The 12,396-nt window shown below is 30.3% G+C and overlaps 1 protein-coding gene across 1 annotated transcript; it reads left to right on the forward strand.

The window, feature by feature from the left end:
• The first annotated feature begins 1,452 nt into the window (after positions 1-1,452).
• Positions 1,453-6,825, forward strand: LOC128161293 (neural cell adhesion molecule L1-like). The gene is made up of 12 exons (XM_052824551.1): positions 1,453-1,610; positions 1,758-1,872; positions 2,003-2,181; positions 2,293-2,481; positions 3,135-3,254; positions 3,341-3,437; positions 3,518-3,699; positions 4,588-4,731; positions 4,891-5,022; positions 5,908-5,925; positions 6,027-6,120; positions 6,709-6,825. The coding sequence occupies exons 1-12, from the start codon at positions 1,499-1,501 to the stop codon at positions 6,800-6,802; spliced, it is 1,476 nt and encodes a 491-aa protein (XP_052680511.1). The 5' UTR covers positions 1,453-1,498; the 3' UTR covers positions 6,803-6,825.
• Positions 6,826-12,396: the final 5,571 nt, after the last annotated feature.

The following is a 12,396-nucleotide window of genomic DNA, read 5'->3' on the forward strand; positions in this document are numbered from 1 at the left end:
TTGGACTGCTTTTCTTATTTTCGAACGTATTCGGTGTAATCAAAAAATACAATTAAAGAACTGTATATGGTTTGAGCCTAAAATGGCCCCCTTAAATGAACATTGTCATTTTACTGTAATTCTTTATTTATTTGTACAAATATACATTTGAAGTTTTTTCATAATTTTCATTTGATTAAAGTGCCTTCAAGTTATAAATATGACATCATAAAGTTTACCTTTCCCGCCATTTTCGCATTTTAAGCATAAAACGGCTTGTTTTGAAGCAGTTTTTCTTTAAGGAAACATTGAGCGACTGCTTGAACAAACAAAATATTTTCACCAAAGATGTATCTCTCCTGTACTTATAAGTGACAAAAAGTTTGTTCTTGTTCAAAGAGTCGCTCTATATTTCCCACTCGAAAAAAGATAAGAAAAATGTCAATTTTTGACTGATTTTGATTGAAATATGAAAATAGCGTCACTTCTGACGTCATGTACTGCCAGTGAGTGCATATAAGTCAAATATATAGGTGAAAAACATATTTTATGTCAACGCTTTTATAAAATAACACAACAAATTAAAGTACCTTAATCACTTTAAAAATGCGAATTGTGGGGGCCAAATTTGACTAATATCATATACAGTTCTTTTAAGACAATTTACTACCAATGTCGTCACTTTACTTTCCTCATACTTTCTTATAACACGCTAACCGACCTTGGAAATTATTGAGGCTCTCGTGCAGACAGAGAGTCGCCATTTTTACATGTTAAAAACTGCTCAACTTTACTTTACGTGGCTGGTAATGGTGTTTGCAAGAATATCAAGGGCAAATTAAGTGACGATATCTGTAGTAAAATCTCTGAGAAATTTTTTAATCAAATATTTGTACAGGCTTGAAGCTACATCTGGGTCATCAACCATTCTATTAAATTCAAAATTCTTTTGACATAAGAAGATAAGCATATTTAGTACAAAGTTGCTGGTGTTTGTTGATTGTCTTCATCCAGACACAGTGGTAATCTTTGAAAACAATGTAAGGAAAACATTTACATAATGAACATTCATGAAAATGTATGGAAAATCAATAAAAGTTTATTACATTGTCTTTGCAAAACATGACATACATATTCAAGCAAGAATGCAAATACATTGATATCTGGATACAACATTCCATATACTGTGGAATTTTTAAAATTCATGGCGGCGTATTTTCATGGATTGCTTGAACTTTACAGGTTTGTGTATTCTCTTTTATCTACAAAAGGAAATATGACTTTATAACCCTAAATTATTAACTCCCAGAGTACGTTAATTCGTGGATGAGACGAATTCCACGAAAATTGAGCCACTACGAAACCTAAAGATTACACAGTATTCTTGTCAATGAATGGTCGTGCACTTTAAATTCGATTTTAAATGTAAGGAATATTCCAGTAGTATACGATTTACGGTATTGAAAATATTACACACTAGAATGCAGGAAACAGGAAATTACAATTATATTCAGTTTTAATGATGTTTAAATGTTTTATCATTTTGCGAAAATGTATTGATAGCATCACAACGCGGAAGTATTTCGCAATTATGATAATGCAGTTCTTTTTAATGACATGTCTTCTAATAGGTAATGTATTTTATATTTCATTTCATCTTTACAGGTGTATTGCGTTCTCTTTATAAATTTTTACTGCCCTCTTCTCACTGTAAACAATATTTTTTTGAATTGCCAATTTATTCATCAAACTATATAATATTAACATACATTCCACAGGAGCACAGTCATTTAATCATCCTCCCATTATAACATCAGAATTTGAACCCGAGTATTTCTTGAATAGATTTTCTTCTTTGGCCCTTCAGTGCCAGGCTTATAGCGGGAATATAAAGTAAGTCATTCAAATTAATATTATTTGTTATAAGAGACCTTTCTGGTTAGTTTTCTTTTTGTTTTTATTCATTTTCAATACTTTTTTGTTAAGAAAAAATCTTTATGATTAATAATACTTTTCTCAACAGGTATTATTGGTACCAAAATGGACGGAAGGTTGAAAACCAAATACAAATTACAGCCAACATTGATAGTGGGTACCTGATGATAACAAATTATACAAAAGACAATTTTGGAGTGTTTTACTGCGTTGCAGAGAACGATTACGGAGCGTCTGTATCTCCTTTTGTCAAGATTTCTGAAGCAGGTCAGATTGGAATGCAATTTTGTTTTTATTCAACAGTAACAATCGTTTTTTCAAAATTCTTCTACAATCCAAGGAAATAATTTTTTTGAATGGCGTATTTTATATGTATAGTTCTTGACAAGTTTCGGAATATGCGACCAATGTCGATGATGTCTTGTGAAGAACATCATCATTGTAAACTCGATTGTTTTAACAAACCACGCTGTGAGCCACCTGATGCATGTCTAGTTGAATGGACTCACGGATTCGGGACACAAAACACTGTATTGGAGGATGAAAAAACAGCTATAGATCTGGATGGTACGTAAAATGGGTTTCTTTAAAGATAAATTCATATTGAATTTCATGTGGTCAATATATGCAACTATAATGTCAGTCTTGCGAAACTGTTCAAAATGAAAGGTACCCTGATAAGGTTGAAAAACAAAGTAGAAATAAAGATTCTCAGCATTCACAAGAGCATATGTTAACCAATAAAAAAAATATTTACAATATCATTACTATAGTAGGAAAAAGGTTCAATTCTGTGTGAACTTTTTATTGAGGTCACAATGATTACCACACACGCTTATCGCTCGACAGTTGCATTATTGTAAACAAAAAAAATACAGTTATGTGAATAATTCTGCAGTATTTGCCTTTCTTAAATGTAAATATGTTTAGTAATAATCAGCAATGTTAAAAAGTTGATTGGTACGTAATCAAACTTCTGAAAAATCATTTGGGCTTCACATGATTAACATTTAAGAAGCGCTTTGGGCTTCACAAGATTTGATCCCGCGACCAATCACGTTCATATTCCAAAATTTTTTAACATGCAGTTTATTTTTCAAATAAATGAGAGAGGCGATTGATTGAATTCAGTACAATAATCTAATCCGTGCTTGAGTCGTAGAAATAAAGACGTTTAAATTGTTACCATAACGATTCGTGTATTTCATTGTATTTTGCAGGCAATCTGCATTTACTTAATGTAAGTAAAGACTGTGGAAACAAATCATACGCTTGTGGAATTTGGAATAAACAAACAAAAGAATTTATTAAAGGAAGCTCAATCCAACTATTTATTGAAGGTTTGTAGGAATTTGTGCTATTTAGTTTGTTTGACAAGAATTGTCAATCTTTGTTCATGAAATATAATGAAATCATTATCATACAGCTTCAAAATCTGGTACATCCCCTCGTAAAATTTTCCACAGCAATTCCCGCGTACATCTGGGAAAACATGGTGTCCTGCAATGTATATTTTCTGGAACGTGAGTATATACATTTTCAAAATAATTGCTCATAGTCGTATTTGAAGGCCTTGCAACTAATTAATTTCCTGTTTTCTAAGGTCTATGTCTGAAATAAAGTGGAAAAATAAACATGGAAGTAGCATATCAACAAACAACAAATATAGAACCAGCCAATACGGAAGAATACTACACGTAATGAATGTAACGTACGAGGACGAGGGCAATTTTACGTGTGTTGCAGAGAACAATCTGACACAAGCACCATATCTTAATGTCACATGTACGTATTTAACCGGAACTTTATTCCCTGTCCAAATGATTTTCAAGGGAGGGGATGACTACAAATATGGATCGAACAGATAGTCCATTCTTATTTTATTTACCTCCTTTTAAAAATCATTTTGCCTAATACATATCCATAACTTGCATAAACGAGATATATGTAGACTTTATTCATACTAGGAATACTAAACAATCGATATCAATAAAACGCTACCTGATTGTTAAAACTTGTCTGGCTTTTTTGCTTGTCTTAGATATATACTGATATTCAAAGCTGAACAAATTTCATGTGATAGTGCGAGGATATAAATTTAAAAGTGTTGACAAAAAGGCATAATCTTTACTAAACACATTCTTTAACACATTTTTCTCGTCAAGGCCGGTCTTCTAAATGCTGTAGATTGGCAAATAATCACGATGGTTTTAATTTCACTATGTTGGCGATTTATTATTTTTCCGCTGATTAAATCTGGATGTACACGTTAATGCTACATTGTATCGCTTACTAAAACTGGTCGTGACTGCTTACATTTGATTTCAAAAACGTTGCAATGCTTATAGTTTAATTATTACATCATTTCTTGCAGCGTAGAATTAAAACCATCGCGATTAGTACTTTTTTGAGAGATCGTGAAATTTTAACACCGTGGAATAAACATTTTCCACAGATATGTTAAAGAAATTGAAATTTTCTTCTTTTTATAAATAGAAAATAACTCTTAAAAGTTTAAGGTGCAAAATGACCGGATTCCTACATGCTACCAGTGAATCATGGTGAATTTGGTTTCTTTTACTTTCTTCATTTTCTTGCAGTAAATATTTAACGAATTTAGAATTATTCAAAACTGTAACTGTAGTATTAAATGATGTTGATTTATTCCCTAAGCACCTCCAGTTTTTCTTGACAACGGAAAAAGTTTCCTGACAACTAACTTTACCGTGTATTCTGAAAAGTTTGTCCGCTTGACATGCAACGCAGTGTCTTCACCAATGGAAAATCCCCCTGTTGTGACTCATTGGATGAAAAATGGTAAAATTTTCACATGTTTTCGGGGTAAAGTTTGTTTTTTAAAGAAGATAAATTCATATGATTTTCTGATTTCTGAATATATTCCTGCTGTTCCATCATATTAATTTGACATTTATTGCTATCTAAATGTCATTGCAAATTATATTTCTTCTCTTGTAGGGTTTTTACAGTTTCCCGAAAACAATAGGGTTCTGAAAATAAACCGAGCACTTGTTGACAAGGTTGGAGGGTTCCAATGTGTGACTGAAAATAGTGAAGGAATAGCAGTAGTAAACTTTCTAATAAACTATGGTACCAGATATTTTTATTCAAATGACAGTGGCATCATCAATATTTCCAAAATGCTTTCATTCGTGAATGTCGATATTGATGTCAATCTACAAAATTAGAACCATTTTAACAAGAGGTTGGACTTTGGGTAGTTTTGTCAAACAGCATTGTGACGTAGGCCTGTCTATTTCATTGTTGGCTCCGCAGCCATTGCTCTTCAGCAAGATTTGTCTGGCTTTTGAGCTAAAACTACGCAATCTGTGCTTTTGAAACCAACGTCATTTATAACTTGTTTTGACACAAGAAAAAGATATTACATCCTAACGAAAGTCCAAGGTCTTGTTAAAATGGTTATAAATGTTACTTGAAGTAAGAAATCTGACAATTTCATATTGATAAAGCCATACTGAACATTGTAAACTTAACATTGCGTATCTTGAAACTATTTGTTTACTTAATCAACAAAAATTGGTGCCCACGATTATTAATGTAACCACTGTATACGTTTAAGACATAAAACGAATCATTTTTTCAATTTTTTTAATTTAAGTTTTAAAAATCGTAGTAAAATAACTTAATGTTAATACCATTATTTGAATAAAAATCATATTATTATAGTAAATCTTCATTCAACTCGCCATTAATGTTTCGTTTTGGTAATGTGATGTTTTTCAATCATTTCTTGTTTGCTGATAAACGCAAATCTCTTTTTAGAGACTATTGTTCCTTGGTTAAAAAAACTATCAGGTTATCAAAAAATAAACTTTTATTTGATAGTTTGGATTCTATTCCATATCACTCTTAATCAAAATAATGATTCTATATCACATTACCACATTTGATAATGGTTTTCTGTATTATTATACAGGTTTATTATTAACAGTATGATTACTTTATTTCTTTCAGTTGGTGACAACAGAACTTGTAAGATTATTATCAGTTTTTTAAAATATGGTACCTTCTTTTTTATTGAGAATATATAAATTAATAACATAACTGTCATGTTGTTCTAATTTTTCTTTCAGTTAAAGGGCCCTTCTATTTAGTCTACTTAGCCGTACTTGTTTTTGCAATTGGGGTGCTGATTTTGATTGCTTTTGGATTTTTTGTTAGAAAAAGGTATGTCATGACCGACAATCCTTTAACGAAGATTTGTTTAAATAATTATCTTTCTACTTTCTAGCTTACCTAATGTATGCCCTTAACAAATTTGATATCGATCATAGCAAAGTGAAAAACAAAGTTTCAAGGATACTTATATTCGTGGCCAATGATCCTATCAATACAAACTGTTAGAAGAAATTGCACTTCAATGAACATTTATTTTCATGGATAAACTCGACAATTGATATTCAACGAATATTGATGAAACCACTATATATATATATATACAAAACACAATTTTTCGGCTTACAAGTTATCGCACTTTTTGTATTGTATGTATCAACAAGAAGTAGAGAGTGATATATTTAGTCACGTAATGTTGGTCATCCCCCTTCATACGAAAATCAAATGGATAAAGATAACTCAGTACAACGCTTCACCAAATCTTACGTATTTTTAGCACTATACACATGTTTCAAGAAATATAACGTGTTTCTGTCGAAAAGGGTTTCACTTGTTTCAATTTGTTTCACGTGCTACATGTGTGCATTTAAGGATAAGTCAATGTTTATTGGTCTTACATGACTATTAACTCTTTTACAGATGCTACCAAAAGCTAATACCGCTTTATCTTGTTATCAGAAGGAGGTCTACAACCAACCACGAAAATAATTATGACAATATTGCCATACAATAGTCAATAATGGCATTAATAATATATATATATATATATATATATATATATATATATATATATATATATATATATATATATATATATATATATATATATACATGTATTTTGTTTTGAATGTCAAGTTATGAAAGAGTAAAGATGTAATTTGTTACATAGAACATATAAATAAACATACAAGTAATTTTCTGAGCACATGAAAGATATAGTTTGTATGACAAGAGGTTTCATTTCTCCATAAATTCAAGAAAAAAAAATTATTCTTTTAGTATATAAAGTAGAATTTTAAAATTGACTAAGTGTGATCTGCTTTGCTACGTTACGTACTATGCTCTCTAAGAGAGGTATCCCTTTGCTTTTGATATTACAAAAAATACTTTTCAGTGAAAAGCTATATTTTTTTAATTACTTTTCTAATCTACAATGCTTACAATATAAATCAAATACTTTTTAAAAAGATAATGGAAAGTTAATAATATAAATATGTCAGATTAGGGAGATAAAACAAAGCAAAGTTAGACTAAATTAAAAGTCCTATAAATTCACATTCAAGTATTGGTTTAAACAATTGTGAAAATCGTTTTAATAGGTATCTATTATTACTTATTAGGTTAGTTACTGACTCACTACGGAAAGATATTGGGTTGATCAATCTCATAGATGGCGAGGCGAAGCCTCGCCATCTATGAGATTGATCAACCCAATATATTTCCGTAGTGAGTCAGTAACTAACCTAATAAGTGTTTTGTTTTCCCGAGGACTATCAAGCGACATATTTATTCACAAATAGCAATGATCTACGTAAAGTCATGTACAAGATGCCTAACATCTCGTCCAATTTAACTCATTTAAACTCTTCAAAATTTTCAATCTCACCTTTCAAATATTCTTTAAAAATCCTTGCTTCACCCATGTTTACTTACAATGTTTTGTTGCTATTCAATTTTAAATGTTTTCTCCCTTTCCTCTGCAGAGATTTGAGCAAATTTCGACGCTGCCATTTTGTTCTGCCCCAGACAAAACAATGTTACGTCAATATTCTAAGGGCAAGTACTCTAATTTTAAAGAATTTCAAAGGGCAACTACTCCAAATACTTTAAGAACTTACGGCATGCGGTTTATGTATTAAATACTATTAAATGTCGAAATGAGTAAGCGAAGCGTCGACCAATGACGGCCATATTGCCTAATATTATTTCTCACAGAACAAATATAGAGATATATGAGGCAATCACGTGCTACGTTTAAACCAATGAAAATGTGACATTTCAGTCCAAGGGAAAACAAAAAAAATTAAGCAATGTCAAAATAAGCGAAACCTACAAAAATGTTTAACAAACAATTGTATCAGAAAACGCATGAAGGAAACAAAAGAATTTTAATGGAGATTCAAAATTTCTCAAATAGATATCCGTGTGGAGAAAATATTGAAGATAAATAAAGATAAATAATGATGTTGTTGAAGATGATTTTTATGGAAGTATTGGGCACATTTTATCAATTTACCAATTGAGTATACGTTCTTTGTATTGTTTACGATAGAAGTGATACCTGGTTGAAAGCAAGTGGTATGTTTGAGAATTCCGACTCTGTCGAAAACGTTTCTATAATCTACACAAAAATTGATTTCGTATAGCAATTTTTTAACATGTTCATATACTAGTATTTACTGTAACGATGTGCACTGATTTCAATAGGAATAAACTTTTTCAATGATTTTACTTACTTCACTATATAATGGATTCATGTATTTTAATCATAAACTCTAATGAATTGATTGACATAACTTGGTACTAGTTATACCTCAAAGAAGCTTTTGTTCAAAGGAATACTGTGTGGAGAATGATTTATTTTAAACTTTTTTTCAGTTAAAAATCGGTGTTGTAAAGCTCTGGAGGCTACCGGTACAACAGAAAGAGTAAAATTGGTTTTAATAAATTTAAAGTCATTAATATTATTTATTCAAATGGAATAAAAGGATTTCTAAAATGTATCGTTTCAAAACGCAAAATTCATTGTCTATTAAAGATGCAGTCCTTGCAGTAACAGGTGAAAGTTTTCCAAAATAGATTAGATCCATTGGAAACATCACTTTGGGTATAATAGATATTTTATAAACAGTTTGAAATCTTTTATTTTTCGAACAAATTAATACTCAAGTGTAACAAGATTAATTTAAAGAAAATGTGTTAGCGTTGTGCTTATTCATAGGCAGAGATGATAAAGTCGATTTGTTTGAATAGTTCCATGTATGAAGTTGATGAATATAAGTTATTTACTACCGCGGAATATCTTCGACCATTTCATTGCACTTTCCCAAAATGTCATAATTTAAGCTACATATACAGGTATAACATGCCGTATAATGTTCTTGTATGTGATAGCACTAATTTCAGAAACAGATATAAACAGATATTGATATAATAATTAGTCATGGATTTTGTCTACATGCTCTTTTGTAGGAAAATTATGTTTTTTACTCTATGGTGCAATGCCAAAATAAATGAACCTGTTTCACCTAGGTTTTCAGTTTCAGAAAATTATTCTCATGTTTGGTAATTGAAGCATTTAATAAATTCACTTGTAAATAACAATATAGCTTTGAAATAGGTTGTTTTTATATTGGAACTAACGAATTTATAATACTATAGTTGTTTAACCGATTGCTTACTCCGTTGAATTTTATCATAATTAAAGCTTCATAAGATTTACATTCACCAGTCACAGAAACAAGTTTTGAGTACCAATGTGAATGACGAACCCGATCACAAATTATTACTTTATTTACTTAAACACCTGTTGATCATTGAAAACAAAACTCAAACAAACCGTAGTTTCTCAAAAGGAAACTACATATTGGCAAATTTCAAAACATATTATAAAACAATTATTAAAAAAGCAAAACCATAAACGAATTGGTGCTTGACAAACGGATAACAAGGGAAAATGGTGATGGAGGTAATAGAACTAGGATTTCAACGGTAAGTTATTAATAGATGTTGTCAACATGCATACAGGGTCACTTTTATAACTATAATGTGTAATAAATTTCTTAACTTTACTTAATGAATGGAGTCAATTTAAATCCTTTTTACTTTTTTCATAGAATAGAAATCAGAGAGATTAGGTTTCTTAACACCTACATATCTCCCTTTTAATGTTACTTAAAGTAAATCCACCCTCCTGTGACGTCATACATTTTTCATAAACCATGAATTCATTAAAATTCTTGCAAGTAGATTTGTAATTTCTATGTTATTATAGGTGCACATCAAAATTTCAAATCATTGTTTACTTGGAGATATTTAATAAGCATTTTTTATCCTTATATTCGACATAATTCAATAATGACAAAGGGAAATAACTCTTTTCTATTTTTCTTTAAGTGATATATCTAAATGCTATAATTTTTGTAATGTAAACATTTTTTTCTTTTTTTTTAAATTAATTTTAGTTTTCTGGCATTGTAAGCAATAAAATTTAAATAGACAAACAAGTATTCAGCCACTTATATTTAATTTTTAAACAAAAAAGTGTGATTTTCAGATGATAATTTCAGCCTTTGGTTTTTATTACCTTACATCTTAAATAGTATGGATACATAATATATTTTATTTATTTTTTTATGAAATTCAAGTCCAATAAGTTAAAAAAAGTTAAGTTTTTTAACTTTGAACCCATAATTTTATAGGTACAGAGTTACCTTAAATGAAAGAAACCAAAGTCGAACACATACTATACATTTTGTTTCTAATACCAGTGTTCAATTATCAATTGTGCACAACCTATAAGTCTCCAAGTTATATTAAGAAACTGCAGTTTTATTCGATTGACACACAAAAAGGGAAAATGCATTATAAACTAGTCTGTATATTAGAAAATATAGAGAAGAAAAAAGATTAATCAGTGATATCAAGTTGACGGCCAATTTATACAAAAGTGTGTGTGTGTGTGTGTGTGTGTGTGTGTGTGTGTGTGTGTGTGTGTGTGTGTGTGTGTGTGTGTGTGTGTGTGTGTGTGTGTGTGTGTGTGTGTGTGTGTGTGTGTGTGTGTGTGTGTGTGTGTGTGGAGAGAGAGAGAGAGAGATTAAAAAAATGTTTGATGTGGTCTTATTTAATTGTGATAAAATTGAAAGTTGAAATTAATGTTTGAAATACGTTTTAAAAGCATATAAATCAGTATTTCCCAGTGTATCTAATAATACCTCTAACGCTTTTTAGAATAACGCAATAAATTTCAGGTGCAGTACTTTAATTTAATTGATTTGTAATATGATAACGAATATTAGAACAACTTGAGCTGTTGACAAAATATCATACGCCATATTGACATTATAGGTCATATTGTATCGTTACAAAAACAATATTTCAATCTAGGATTATTCAGAAGTCCATAATAAAAAGATGCTAAAAACAGTTTTGGTATCATCAATAGGGCCAGTTATCTCTTTCACTTAATAACAGCTGTTTATTTGATTTAACTTCCTTGAGTTGACTGGAAAGGTTGATGTATATCTATAACCCAGAAAAGGTATGAAGATACAATTTTATGATATTGAAATGGATTTGTTCAATATGTCGGTCAATATTACCTAAGATATAACGGTCTGCGGATTTTAAAAGCTGTGAGAATTTGATATACAGGCAGACAGCAAAACTTTGAAGTTCTGGTGTCTTTTTGGGCAAATGTTTTGTCAGTATATGTTCAGGTAAGGTGATGCGTTTGGCATGAGTCTAATTCCTCGCAATTGATTTACTTGTATGTGAATAATGAATTACTACCGCATGCATGTTCTTTTTTACAGCGTTTGAAAATGGCAATGACAGGTGACCTTGTAACTTAATATTTCATAATCACAATCATTAAAACATTTCCTTTAGTGTGACTGCAAATTTTTGGATCTATTTTTAATACCATATCCATAAAGTGGGCAGGGCAAAACATTCCGTCAGAGATTTCACGGTATTGCACCTTTTTAAAAAAAAATTCAACAACAATGATATATTAAAGGCTGTCTAGACATTAAAATGAAGAGAACGACGCCATATGTGAAAAGTTCTAATAACCAGTGAATTTAAGGAGAGACAGGAAGTTGATCATGTGACTTTTGTTGATCACATGACAAGTATAATACAACATATAGTGATAGGAAATGTTATGTTCAGTTTTATTTTTTAAAATTTTCTAATCTAGAGTATATTACTTAGGGAAGTTTTAACTTTTTTTAATTTTTAGAAATGCAGATGTACACACATCATAAGTGGCTTATATAATCATAGATACATTCTAATTTTTTTTATTTTTATTCTGTTAATGTAAGTAAATAAATCCAAAGAATATATTACTTCTTAATGTTTTAAATATGTTATGGGAGAGAGTAATCCAGTGTGCAAGCAAAATAACAGGTATGAAATATGATCTTTATGAATGCCTTAACTTAGGCCAAAAAAATAACTAGGAAAATGCTATTACAAGTATTATTGGCACCTAAATGACCTGTCATAGTTGTGTTGTTTAGTGCACTCTTACCAAGTTAAACATATTTGTATATTTTGTGTTTTATAGAAAATAAGTGCTCCCGACTGGATGTCATTGTT

This window comes from Crassostrea angulata, chromosome 1 (assembly GCF_025612915.1).
Source record: "Crassostrea angulata isolate pt1a10 chromosome 1, ASM2561291v2, whole genome shotgun sequence".
In the NCBI taxonomy this organism is placed as follows: domain Eukaryota; kingdom Metazoa; phylum Mollusca; class Bivalvia; order Ostreida; family Ostreidae; genus Magallana; species Magallana angulata.